General features: G+C 44.7%; 1 protein-coding gene across 10 annotated transcripts in view; it reads right to left on the reverse strand.

The window, feature by feature from the left end:
• Positions 1–14,603, reverse strand: part of LOC115073630 (transmembrane protein C17orf113-like) — a 167,655-nt gene that overhangs the window by 55,380 nt on the left and 97,672 nt on the right. For 5 of the 10 annotated variants that reach the window (XM_029572226.1, XM_029572230.1, XM_029572228.1 and 2 more), the window contains one exon: positions 2,086–2,228. In XM_029572226.1, the coding sequence (XP_029428086.1) occupies positions 2,086–2,228 (143 nt within the window). Of the gene's footprint in view, positions 1–2,085; positions 2,229–8,775; positions 11,200–14,603 lie in introns of those variants that run through there. The other 5 variants (XM_029572223.1, XM_029572219.1, XM_029572220.1 and 2 more) reach the window with 1 other exon arrangement.

Below are 14,603 nucleotides of genomic sequence, written 5' to 3' on the forward strand. Positions count from 1 at the left end.
ATCAGTCATCCCTAATGTGAAGAACTATTTCCTTGTGCTAGACCCCACCCCAGTTATGTCTCTGTTTTGAGGGTGCATTATTCAGATTTCACAGAAGTATTTCCTTGTGCTTCTCCCGAGCTAGCCCGCCACTGCCCCTTATGTCATGTCTCTGTTTGGAGGGTGCATTATTCAGATTTCACACAATGGCAGTAGACTGCATGGATTCCACTCCACAGAAGTTTATTCTCCCTGCTTGCTCAAATACAGAAAAACATCTCAGTCAGCCTTCTCCAAAAAAAAAACATTGCATGGATCACTCTGGCTATCCTTGTAGCCAAGATCTGAGTGAAAACCCTGGCAAGATCCTGGACAGGATTTGATCTTAATATGGGTAATGCACTCTTTTCAGCCTCATTCCATCCTGCCCTGTGTTCAAGGAGTTGCCTCTTGTGCATTTCTTTCCAAGTGTTCGATGTCTCCATCATATCTCCCCCTCCTATTTAGAATGCACACATCGGTTAACATTTTGCTAAAATGGTAGAATTAGATATTAACCGGTCCCATGCCTGTTGCGATGGATGGGCAGAGGCTATAAGTGAGTGAGCACTGTCTGGTTTGGCTGTTTTCCTTGCCTGCTATAAATTGGAGTGGGAAGCGGAAGGGAGTGTGTCTGATGTAGCCCCTGCCAGGAATGATTAATGAGCTTTCTTAAGAACAAATCCTGGCGATGTGAGGAGAGATGTAAGTATCCACAGCGCACGTTGTGAATCAGAATGTGAGCTGTATGAGAAGGGGCCTAGTGTCACGTGAAAGCTTTTACAAAATCAAGACAGTTGCTCTTTATTGGTTTCTCAAAAACCTGATTTCTGCAGAAACTCCTGTAGTGAAGGTGCATGTGAACTTGAAAAAGCTTTCTGTCTTTTGCTGTGACTTACACAGGCAATAACAAGAAAAACGTTACAAATTCTTGTTGACATCGGCAGCTGCGGAATGCCAGCTGGGCTCTCTTCTCTCCTGCCCAGATGTGCCTGATGTCATTGGAAGGGAGGCATGGCCGAACATGAAAAAGGAAGTGAGAAATGAGACGAGGAGGAATCTCTATCAGGAGCATGCATATCAATGAGCTTAGAATGAGGAAAGCAAGGGGAGGGCTAATATTCCACGCGATCCGGGTGGCTGACTAAAGCATAAGCTGGCAGGATTCATGCTTTTGAAAATTTACTGTCAACTGCGTCCATATTTAGCTGCTCAGATTCTGGGTTAGGTCAGTGGAAGCCGGCTAGCTCTGTACATGGGCACAGCTGGCTATGTTTCATCCGGCTAGTTTTAAGCTTGTTTTCAGCCTCGACCTAGCACAAGAGAGCTGACTGAAACACCGCTTGCTCCTTGTGACCTTAGGCAAGTCAGGACACCTCTATGGCCTTGGGTACAAACTTACTGTAAGTCTCTCGGAGGACAGGCAAGTAGCTACAGTGCCTAACTGGACTTGAGCTGCCAGTGATAGACACGAGGTAAATAAATAAAAAGAAAAAGCAGGTTATCCTAAAATAGCCACACCTCTGCGCAGACTGAATGTCGGCTCCTGTATGAATAGACATTCTCACTAATCTATCAGCAAAGCAAAAAATGGACATATTTACACAGATTACACAGACTTGTGACTAGAAACGCCTTGGTTCAAGATCATCTCCGACGGGGAGGGAGCATTAAGAAAGGTTATTAAAATTCAGTGAAGATAAGAGGACTGTAAAAATCCCTCTATCATGGAGTAGTACCGCTGAGAACGAGGGCCTGACCTCTCTATGTTCCTGTCCCTTATTTTCTCTAAACACCCAAAGGGAGGAAGCTCCAGCCAGAAATAAACTCATCGCCTCTTACAAACTTCTGCTTTCCCATGGTGGATACGTTACAGGATCGCTAGGAGCAGAGGACGATCCACAATTCCTGTTTTGGGAATCTTCCTCCCCTGCCACAGCGGTAAACTTTGCAGAAAGGCTGAGTGTTTCAGTCATTCGCCGGCCAGGGCACGGAAGTGCTCCTGTAACGTTTTTACCAGCCCTGTAAGTAGTTAATGTTCCTTAATCGTGCTTCAGCCACACTCACCGTGCTGAAGTTGGGGAAGAGGCTGAGCGTGGAGTTTCCACCGAGTCTAAAAGCCAGCAAGTGCTTGATGTCGAGATGAGCTTGTGGAGACCGCCCAGGAATCCGTAGCGACGCTGGAAGTGAAGAGCTGGGCCCGATAGCACCTAAAAGACATAGAAGAGGAAGAAAAAAAAAACACACAAAAAACTTTACATTTTCCTCATAGGCATGGGAGAGACCAGGCACTGAAGGTACCATAAGGCCACATCAAATACCAACCTCTGTGCAAATCCGGCCGATGCTCCTTGTGACCTAGGGCAAGTCCCGTCACCCGCTAGTGCCTCAGTCTGTGAACCCCCTGGGGATAGGGAAATACCTGCAGTACCCTCAGCGTGATGCGCCTTGAGCTACCAACGAAAAGGTGCAAGCCAAATACACAATAATGAGGTAGTAATACTGAAAGGGCTTCCAAGGGGGCAAAGCTGGAAACACAGTGATATTCTGGATCAAGAAAGGAAAAAGTCCAGATTAAGGGAACGGGTTTCCCTATGTTTGGAAAAGACGCCCTTGAAGGACGCTATCGGAGAACGCTTCCTGCCTTCTGCTATGGGAATAAAGGATAAAACAGATACGAGAATACCTTTCTGCTGGACTAACTTAACCCATTTCTTGACCAGCTTTTGGGAAATGACACTCTCTTCCTCAGATCCAAAACTGGAATGAGCAAAAAAGACGACATTTCTGGTAAAATATCACCTTTGCTTATTCTGTTCTGGCCCGAGGAAGAGACACTTAGCTCTCGAAGACTTGTCAAGAAATGGATTACGTTAGACCAATAAAAAATGTATCACTTCATATAATTTTGACGACCTTCATTTCTTGGCATTGCCAAAAACTAAAAGTGAATGATAAAAGGTGTTCAAGTGAGGCAGTAAAGGAGGAAGGAGAAGGTGGGGAGGTGAAGGGGGCAGGGTTGATGTGCTAGCGTGATCAGGTGTTGGCAGGCGGTGAATATTATGGCTGGAAGTATCCTGATCACGGTGGCACTGGTGCAGCAGTCTGGCCCTCCCGCCATGCTGGCTTGGTCTCCTCCGGGATGTGTTAGTTTTGGGTTCTCGCCTTTAACTTCCGGCCTGTTTCATCAAGGTAGCGTCCCTCTTCACAACTTCCTCACTTTATAATACATACAAGACCTGACGAAATTCCCCAGAGGTTCCTGGTCATTCCTCCCCTTCCCAGTCCAAGCCCAGCCCTCTCTGTCCTCCATCCCAGACATGCACCACCTCCCCTCCCCTCCGATCTGAGCCCGCTGGTGTGGAACATCTTTCCCAGGTGGGGAACTGTGTGAGCTCTTTTCCCCTTCACCGGAAGGCATCGTATGAGCCCCTTTTATTTTCTGGCAAAATGTCACTTCTGCTCATTCCATTTCCAGAACCGAGGAAGGGGGGCATCAGCTCCTGAAAGCTCATCCAGAAAAGTATCCCGTTAATCCAGTAAAAAGGGAACATTTTATGATATTTGCATGTGTTAACTCCAATTTCCGGGAATTCACAAACCCCGTTAAACCTTTTACACAGAACAATCTTATGGAGAATAAACCCAGGGCTCTGGCACAACTTCCATCCTTTTCCTGCCCTGTCTCCCTCACACTCTTCCCCCTCCCCCCATGCACTTCAAATTTCTTTATTCAAATTCAAAACAGCAAAATGTTTGAATTAACAAATCTCCTTGTAATATTTATAGACTTCCTCTCTTTCATTCTCCCACCCCTCCACACCTCTTCCCGTTGGATTGAATTCCACAAGGCAGTCAACATTCAAAAGCGCCAAAGCCATGAGCACAGGGTTTACAACATTCACTGAAAAACAGAGAACAGCAGACAAAATCCAGAGGTAGGCAATGACTTTCAAAATGACCTCCTAAAAAAAAGGACTCTAACTCTAAATCAGATCCTCCATTAAAAAAAAAACCAAAACAAAACAAAGGGAAGAGACTGGACTTAACAGAGCCCCAAATCTGGAACCTGTCCGCGGCAGCGGTCACTCTAAACCTCCAGAATAAAGCGAACCCTGCCTGGCAGGCAGCAGTGACCTTTCCTCTCTCCCTCCATAGGGATGAGCCAGCTCCGCTCCGACTTCAGGGAGCAATGATCGAATTAATTCCAAGCAGCACCCTGAGGGGCAGGGGGGCAAATCTGGGAACAGTTTGTAAAAAAAAAAAAAAAAATGAACAAAACTGGCGAGCGTCGCATGACAAAGCCTTGAGGGGGTTGGGAACCTCAATTCTGCATCGCATGGGTTCAGGAGAGAAACAAAAGCAAACCCAGATTTGCAGGGGGCATGGGCCACACGTGTGTGTGTGTGTGTGTGTGTGTGCGTGTGTAGACAGATATCTCGGTCTTATTTGTCATCATTTTAATCTGGGGGAGCAGCTCCATTCGGAGACATTTACCAAACAGCTGTAAAGCTCCAGCCCATCACTGGCTCTGCTCTCGCATGCTGTAGGTCATCAGTATGCAAGTTTACCTTTAACCCCCTCCAGGACCCTATTAACGGTGCCTGGGGGGAGAGGTACACACTGCACAGTGTCCGGGAGGGTCAGGCCTTGGGGGTAAGCTGGACCCACTTACTCCTGTATAACGGTCAGCAAAGGAAGCCGCTCCGGGAAGAGGTGGAGGTGACCCCTTTCAGGCTCAGGAAGTTTCTGGAGCTAGGACAGAGGATATGGAAGAAATGTTTTAAAACACTGAAGGCTGCACATGGCTCCCTGTAGAAGGATGAAAAAGAACGCGAGAGAGGCCTTGCAGAGACAGATAAACAGAACAAAAACACCTCCAATTATTTTCCAAACTAGCTATGGAAACACCTAATCCCTGTATTAGCAATATAAACAAGAGCCAAACCCTTAGCCATGCACCCCCTTCCCCAATTTACCTATTGGTGGGAGCTCCAGCCCAGTGCTGCCTTCTTTGGCAATATCGGCTCTGGCACAGCACCCCCTCCGGGCCTCATATCGGCTCTGGCACAGCTCCCCCTCCGGGCCTCATATCGGCTCTGGCACAGCTCCCCCTCCGGGCCTCATATCGGCTCTGGCACAGCACCCCCTCCGGGCCTATCGGCTCTGGCACAGCACCCCCTCCGGGCCTATCGGCTCTGGCACAGCTCCCCCTGCGGGCCTCATATCGGCTCTGGCACAGCTCCCCCTCCGGGCCTCATATCGGCTCTGGCACAGCACCCCCTCCGGGCTTCATAGCGGCTCTGGCACAGCACCCCCTCCGGGCCTCATATCGGCTCTGGCACAGCTCCCCCTCCGGGCCTCATATCGGCTCTGGCACAGCACCCCCTCCGGGCCTCATATCGGCTCTGGCACAGCACCCCCTCCGGGCCTCATATCGGCTCTGGCACAGCACCCGCTCCGGGCCTCATATCGGCTCTGGCACAGCTCCCCCTCCGGGCTTCATAGCGGCTCTGGCACAGCACCCCCTCCAGGCCTCATATCGGCTCTGGCACAGCTCCCCCTCCAGGCCTCATATCGGCTCTGGCACAGCTCCCCCTCCGGGCCTCACTCTGGCTGGATTTTGCCCCCCCCCCTGTTTTGCTGTTCTAGGTGTCTGCCTAGTTTATCAGCATACTAGGCAGTGCCAGCCACAGAAGGAACCACCCCTGCGCTAGAGAGCTTACAATATAGTTAAGGCAGACGGGGCACGGAGGAGAGGGGCTGCTTTAGCCTGTAATCAACATCACAAAGGACAGAGTACCTTCCAGGTTTAATTTTGTGCTATTGCTTTAATAACAGATTAGAGATAATAAGTAACAAACTATTCCCCCTCCCCTCATCAAGAAGGAATCAACAGAGCAAAGATTAAGCCTTGGACTTTAAAGGAAGCAAGCAGCTGTGCAATAGCTTTCTCCTCGCCCCTTGCAGCACCGATTTTCAGCTGGAAGTGAATCACGCTTCCCTGACTTTACTTGCCGTTCTCAGTCAGCAGCGCGTTTGGTTTCTCTAACGGGATAAATAGATGTCACGCAGGTTTAGGCAAGAGCAGGGCTGCAACGCTATCTTACAGCCTAGGAGAGCCCTGCAAGTAGCTGCAGGGGATGCTGCTCCAGCCAATTGTGGAAACAGTTCCACGGGGGACTTTTGCCTAGTGTTTTATTTTTGATTTATATTCTGCTTTTCGGCACTTCAAAGTGGATTACCTTCAGGTAGTTCCATTCCCCTGCTCCCCTGCCGTGCCCGGACAGGCTCCCAGCAGGTGCCTTGCAACAGAAGCCGGAGGAACCAGGAGGCAGATTCCCTCTCACACCACGTTTAAAAGTCCCAAACCATTTCTGTTGCATACTCCTCCTGTACAGGGAGATCTAATTTACCAGGGCCTGGGCTTCTGTTCCAAGAAAGCCAGAATTAGAGAGAATTCCAGGCCTTTTTCTTGCAATTCAGGTCGCATGTTTATTCCCTTTATGGTACACGTCTGAGCTTTTCCCCAAGTGATCTCGTCTCATTGCCGCGCTGTGGAATCGTTTCCAGGTCTCTGCCGCACATTCTGTATTCTTCTGTTTTGCAGGATCCCCTCTCAAGCCCCAGTACTTGCGGGAGCCATCTTGTCCATCCACAAGCCTGTGGCACAGCTCCCAACCCCTCCACGGTAGGGGTCAGTTCAGCGCTCTCTAGCCAGTCCTTTGCTGGCTTTTGGGTGCTGAAATCATTCTTTGCACTTCCTGCTGGATGCCTGCATTTGCCACTTGTTTTTCTCTGTAAGCCCGATCGGCTCTTTCAAGTTTTGTTTTTTTCTCTTTTTGCAAATTCTGTTGCTTTTTTCGCCATGAGTGCTGGTGGATTCTCACGCACTCCGATTCTTCAAAGTTTAGGGATGGGGGGAGGAACGTGGGTTTAGTTGCCTCCCTGCCTTTTTGGGGGGAAGGATAGTAATTCTTTTATTTGTAGTTTGATATTTGCTATTGTACTGTTTGCTATAAGTCACTCCAGTTCTTTCAAAGAGAAAGGATATAACATGTAATGAATGCTGCACTGAGGATTTGGGTCTGCCTGGGATAGCTGCTCTGGATGGATAATGTTTGTATCCATTCCTTTCTCAGCATACACTGGTTAGTAAACATAAGCTGGTGCACATGGAGGGTTCTGGTTCTTGAATCCTATTCTGGCCCAATAGGCCTAAATCTCTGGGAGGCAGGCGGGGGAACCAGGCCCAAAGCCAACATCAGGGGCGCTGGGCTGTGCTATTAGGCCAAAACAGCTCCCTGGGTCGCTACAGCATAGAACAGAGCCGGTTAAGGTAAAGTTATTCAGGACCATGGTTCACTCTTCCTGGCTTTCCAATCTACCCTCAGCTCACATTTCAGTTATTTTTCTGCCCCAAAGAGGCTTTCGAGCCTGCCTGGCTGCTCCTTTCCCACCCCTGCTAGAGTTGTGTCTTCTCCGTTGGCATGCATGGGTACCTCAGCTACATCTTCAACTAGTCAAATAGTTGAGACAACTAAATTTGTTTAAAAACTTTTTTTTTAAGCCTGGTCACACTGACATTTCCACTCTTCTGTATGCATCGCAAGCTCTTTTATTATATCAGGACAAAAATTAAATTATGATTTATAAGCAGAAGCAAACCATTTATGAAGAAAATGCGTAATTCCATAAGGAGCACTAAAAGTGACTGTGTCTTCATAATAAAGATAGATTATACTTGTAGAGGTTAGAAAGTTCAGATTCCATAAGAAACTGGGTCAGTATGTTCAGATCTGGGGCTGGCCTTACGCGAGGCACTTTTAAGAATAAAACATTTGTTTAAGAACATAAGAAAATGCATTGCTGGGTCAGACCAAGGGTCCATCAAGCCCAGCATCCTGTTTCCAACAGTGGCCAAACCAGGCCACAAGAACCTGGCAATTACCCAAACACTAAGAAGATCCCATGCTACTGATGCAATTAATAGCAGTGGCTATTCCCTAAGTAAACTTGACTAATAGCCATTAATGGACTTCTCTTCCAAGAACTTATCCAAACCTTTTTTGAACCCAGCTACACTAATTGCACTAATCACATCCTCTGGCATATTAGGCACAGTTTTCACCATTACTCTTGGATGCAGAAATTGGTTAATGTTTGAATTAAAACGGTAATCCTTAGCATGGCTCAAGTCCTGAAAGGTGCATTCACCAGCCCTCCTTCCTGGGGTCCATAAACCTCCCCTGCAGTAGAGCCGAACCTTCGTCTCCTGCATGGCCCTTTCTGGCGCATCCTTTCAGTAGGCAATTCTTGCTACACCAAAGCACAGTTATCATTTACATGGATCTGAGACGTTTCTGTTGTGTTCTGGGTACAGAATGGGAGTCAGGCCTGCAGGCTTTGAAAGAATGTATATTTTGTATTCACACTGGTGCTGCCTTTTGGTTATAACCAAGATATGTAACAAAGGTCCACTATGCAGTCCCCTCTACACGATACAGACGGAACAACATGTGCATTCTTATTACACTAGTAATCAAAATTAGAGATCATGGGCAATTACCTTTTTTTTTATAATCAAACAAATATTCTTCTCTATTACAACTCATTATCAAAATAACATTCCAGTAGGTAGCATTTATTGTAAATTAAAATGGCAATGAAGTACTGTTGTAAGAATATTTTCAACTGTACAGAAGTAGCTAGGAAACAAATTTAAGTTTCTGTAATAAAAACACACATACCATGCAATGAATTTTCCCATCTTCACTTTATCAGTATACTGACTCCAAAAACATACATGCGCTGTCATTATCCATGACAATCTGAATGGTTTAAGAACAGGCAGGTGTTCTATGATAAGGGAATGCCATTAATATAAGGAAAACTTACATTTACCCCATTAAAAGGAGGTGTTATAATGCTGGTTTCTTTGGCTGAGAGATTCTAGAAGTTTTGGTTTGCAGAGAGTTTATTGCATATTGTAAATAATACCACCTCACAATGGCATGATTTTGGACCCAGAATTTAAGTCATGTTAACGAAGCAAGTTACTTCAGAAAGCTCTTAATGTTATGAAATATAAGATAAATTTCTTTAGCTATATAATTTTTATATTTATTTACACACATGTACACGCATAACAAAAGCATTTAAAATAGCTATTTTCTTGGGAGAATATATAGTGAGCATCTGTTTTTTAGCTTAATACATTGACAATGATAAACTTAGAACACTATCATCACCACAACTGTGTAGGCTTTGAAGACTGCAGGATTTGAAGCAGATGAAACTAAGAAGTTATAGGAAATTTACACATTTCTATTCTGTCTTTCAAGGCTTTTTCAAGCCAGTCCAAAGCAGTTTATAAAAATGTAAATACAACCTTGACAACTCCATGGCAAAAATACATAACTAAAATTTTCATTCAAATTTATGAAACAGAAAAACAAAATTATTTTGAGCTAGAATCTCATGAAGAACCATAGTTACAGAATATAATAAAACTGTACAGGAGCATAAAAGCAATGGATAAATTAAACTGGAAACATGTTTTCAGTTTAATTTTTAAGGCATCCTTTCTGAGCAAGTGGGCAAAAAAACATCAGTCCGGAACTGAAATATTTGACATAGGATTCAATTCTGTTAAAATTAGTTCACTTGCCCAGTTAAAAAATTAGATTCCTTCAGGTTTTCAAAATATTCAATGGCCAACCTAAAATCAAATTCCTCGATTGCTGGCCCATCCACTGCAATCTTCATCGCACTGGATAGCCTCTCTTTTAAACAGCGGCACTGATTGGCCTGCACCAGTTCTTTGGCTCGGTTAATCTTTTCATAGATGAAAGAGCCAAGTGGCAGGGCCAGAACTACTGCAGCAAGGACAGCAAAATCGGGGAAAAGTTCATGCATTTCAGAATTCGTGTAAACCAACTTGACACAAAGATCCCTGCAAGTCAGCTGACTGAGACTGAACACAATCCGTTTGAAGAGCGGAAAGTCATTGATAGCTCTTTCACAGACCACGACGTGAGAATAATACTGCAAGAGGAAATGCAGCTCCTCATCCCCATAAACCCCTATATCATCCAAAGATTGCGGGTAGCTCTTGGGATTAAAAATGACAGCGAAAGAGTTCACCACATCCAGGACATTGTTGGGAAACCTGTCTTGCAAGTTTGCACACACTCTCTCAAGGTAGCTTTCCTTGACTTGTTCAAAGTTCTTCAGATGTGCCCTGGAGCACTGCACCAACTCGACTCCCTTGTAGCGGAACCTGTCATCATCTTCCTCCCCTGGGTGCTCATTCATCTCACTGAGGAACTCTTGGAAGTTCTGGCCACTGGTTTTTTTCTGGGCCTGGAGAGTAGTTACAGAGGCTGTAACGATGGGTTTGACCATGGACAGGTCCAAGTCTTCGATCTGAAAGAACTGGTTCAGTTTTTGGAAAATGGGTAGGGTGTCCAAGAGGACTTTGGTCAAAGCCACAAACTGGAATTTCTTCAGCTCTTCATAGAGCCCAAGTGCCACAGGGGAATTTTCAGATTCGCTTTCAAGGAGCAAAACAAGCGTTGGCCAAGAAGAATCTATAGTTTCCACTGCAGTCAGAATAGATGTCCAATGTACAGTTTTAGAACTGTCAAGGTTTATGTTGCATGAAATAAGGACATTCTGAAGCTCTTGGAAACTGTATCTCTCGCCTTTAAAATTAGAGTAAAGTCTATAAACAGCATCAAGTGTGGTTTCGTATCTCTTCACATACTCAATGTGACCAATACTTTCCAATGGAAATAAGGAGCTTTTATGGGACACAGAGTGCATCTCTGATAGAAGTGGACAGATACACTTCAGCTTAGTACCAACACCGCTTAGCCTGTCTGTCATCAAGGAGGACCCATCTGAACTAAGCCAGGTGATCTTCATTGTAGGAACCCCAAAGGAATGCATCACTTCTACTGCTTTATCCGTAACCGTGTAAGACTCACCAGAAGTCAATTCAAAGTTACCCAGGAAGCTCATGCAGACTTGCCCATCAGAAGGCGATACCGTTGTGGTAAACAGGACCAAGTGTCTATGCTCCATGATGTCCACAGTCTCATCCACCACAAGTCCAACAAATGGGGATGCCCTCATCCTGTGCTTGTCTTCATTCTGAAGAACTTTAACAATTGCTGCCTACATTGATTAACAAAGGAGTATTAAAACAATTAAGTCAAAAGTGAACCGCAAATGAGAACTGCATAGATTGTTTCAGAGAGAACATATTCAGCAATGTAATAGCAAATGCATTTCACACTCTGCTTCAAACTATAGCATATTTCCTATTAAAAATACCTTCACTGAATTAAAACTGCATATGGTAAAAATAATTTATTTTTTTTTTAAAGAGAAAAAAGCAGCTAGGGTTTCTGGCTAGTCTGCTCCGTTTCACAAGTTGAAGTCACATAAAATGAGATGCAAACAAAAACGGGAATAAAAAAAAAAAAAAGTATAAGGAACATCCTTCCCCTTTCGATGAAATGGATTTGGTGCTCGTCATCAGTTGAAAAGGCATAGAAATGCACAGATCAAGAAGGCTCATTTGCTGATTACTGTCTGACATCGAGATTCAGGTTATCAATAAAGGCAAATTCATGTATTTTATTTTTGTTCTGGGTTGTACCCCCAAAGACGCTAAATATACAGGGTCATGTATTTGGGCACAAAAACCCAAGGGAACGGTACAGTCTAGGGAGTGGAATTCTTCTATGCAGAAAGAAAGAAAAGGATCTGGGGGTGATCATATCGGATGTTCTATAAGGCAATGGTAAAAGCCAGAAAGACTCTTGGCTGCATAGGGAGAGGAATGGTCAGCAGAAAATGGGAGGTGATATTGCCCATCTAGGTCCCTAAAGAGACCTCACTTGGAATATTGTGTACAATTCTGGAGACCGCACCTTCAAAAGGATAGAAACAGGATGGAGTCAGTCCAGAGGGAAGCTACTAAAATGGTCAGTGGTCTTTATTCTAAAGCATATTGGGGACAAAGATCTAAGCATGAATATTTTCACAGAAAGGCAGAATAGGCATGATATGATAGAGACATTTAGACACTTCACAGATATCAATGCACTGGAGTTGGAACTCTTTCAACAGAAGAGAGACTCTGGAATGAGGGTGATGAGTAATCTAAGGAAATATTTCCTTACAGAGAAGGTGGTGGAGACAAGGATAGTATCCAAATTCAAGAAAGCATGGGAGATCTCTGCGGGAGTGGTAGGGATTGGAGAGCTGAGCAGTTGTGTGGATGGGCAGACTACATACGACAACAGAAGAAGATCAATCAGCCTATTTTGATGTTAGACACCACAGCATGCGGAGGTAGCAAAATCCCAGTTGCCAGGGTCCCTATAATTTGCATTTGGAGAAGGGCTGCTGGGAGGAGCTGCCACCAGCCACAGAGCAAAGGAGAGGCTGGCAGAGGAAGAAACCAAAAGGAAGGCATGGGGATGGGGACAGAAGTGGCACGTGCAAACAAAGAAGAAAAACAGAAGGTAAACTAAAGCAAAAAGGTACATTTATAAGGGGAAAAAAATGTACATTTCCCCAGCTCTTATAAATTTTGACTGGTGCCCAAGTTTTTAAATATTCCCCCCCCCCCCCCCCCGTTGGTGTGCTTCAGACCAGATCAATTTATTTGTCGCCAAATGGGTTAATTTTGTACATAGCTGGAAAGGAATGAACCTCATTCATAAGACAGGCTACGTCAAGTACAACCTCAGCCTCTTGAATTTACTGCTAATGTCCTTCTGCTTCTTACTGCTAACTGATCTATGGAATACTTGGCATTGTTACATCATTAAAAGCATGGCTGGTTTACAAAACTCATGACCAATACTGCAACTTTTCCAGCAGCAACATGGATCATAGAAATGTGACGGCAGAAAAAGACCATAAGGCCTACTTGGTCTGCCCATCCACACCAACTGCTCAGCTCTCCAATCCCCACCATTCCCCTCAGGTCAGATACTGTCTGTCTGTCTTCTCCACCTCTAGTGTTCCATGCAGACAGAACCCTCTCGGTAAAGAAAAATATCCTTTGATTACTCCCAAGTCTCCCCCATACCCTTCAGCCTCATCCCAGAACCTCCTGAGCATCGATACTTTGGAAATATTTAAATGTCTCTATCGTATCTTCCCTATCCTGCCTCTCCTCTAGGGTATACATGTTAAATCTTTAAATATGTCCCATATACCGTGAAACGAAGATCATTGAGTATTTTAACAGTGACTTTCTGGATCGACTCCATTCAGTTTATAAGCTTTTGAAGGTGCAAGTGAGGTCTCACTAGGGACTTCTACAGGACTAACATCACACCTTTTTTTCTGCTGGCCATTCCTCTCCTTATGCACCCAAGCATCTTTCTGGCTTTTGCCGTACTCTTAGCTACCTGTTCAGCCACCTTAATATCATCAGATCTGATCATCCCAAGATCCCACTCTTGTTTTGTGCTTAAAAGAATTTTACTCCCTGTACTGCACCACTCCCTTGGTGTTTGCAACCCAAATGAATGACCCTGCATTTTTTTTTTTTTAGCATTAAAGCTTACCTGCCAGACTCTAGACTAGACCATTCCTCAAGGTTTGCTAGGTTCCTCCTCATGTTTTTCACACTTTCCTGGATGCTTACCCTGTTCAGATTTTGGCATCATTTGCAAAAAGACAAGCCTTTCCAGATAATCACTCCACAATCTCACTAACAAAAATGCTGAAAAGAACTTGCCCAAGGATCGATCCCTACAACACATCCCTAGTGACATCCCTTTCCTGAGAGGGATCTCCATGGATCACTACTCTTTGTTGCCTCACAACAAAAATCTAAATACAGGACTGATGCTACTTATAGTGAAGACATTTACTGAGAATGACTGACATTCAACTACTGAAAATATATATATATATATCTTTTTTTTTTTAAATAAAATATCCATGAAATACAAGATTTAAGAAGCTCATCCATACTTCTCAATTTCTTAACCCTACTGATCTCCCTGCTCGAGATGTTCTAGGTCTCGTACTCTAAGTAGGTGGTCTCCAAAGGTTTCCTGGGGGACCCCCAGCCAGTCAGATATTCAGGACATCCGCAATGAATACACGAGATGCACTGGAGGCCGGGCATGAAAATCTGTCTCATGCATATTCATTGTAGATGTCCTGAATATCTGACTGGCTGGGGGTCCCCCAGGAAACAACTGCGCCAAGTGATTTCTGGAAATTTGATAAGAGAAATATTCTACAGTTACCACAATGCAGTTTTTTTCACCTGCTGAATTTTGTTTTAACAGAGTTGAGACATGTAAACCTTTTTAAGAGAGGTTTGCTATCCAGTTCATACCCACAAATCAGATGCAGGTTTTATCAGATAGATGCACAATAATTCACATCCGATCTGAAGAATTCAGTATGGGTCTACCTTGAATTTGCCCATTTCCGGCAGGAAAAATCCAGCAGATTCTCCCAACTTCTACCAGTGAACTTGGGGGAAATTATACGTTTATGAAATTTAAATCTGGCAGAAATCCAGCCGGTTCAAAAGTCTG

Source organism: Rhinatrema bivittatum, chromosome 12 (genome assembly GCF_901001135.1).
Source record: "Rhinatrema bivittatum chromosome 12, aRhiBiv1.1, whole genome shotgun sequence".
Taxonomy (NCBI): Eukaryota; Metazoa; Chordata; class Amphibia; order Gymnophiona; family Rhinatrematidae; genus Rhinatrema; species Rhinatrema bivittatum.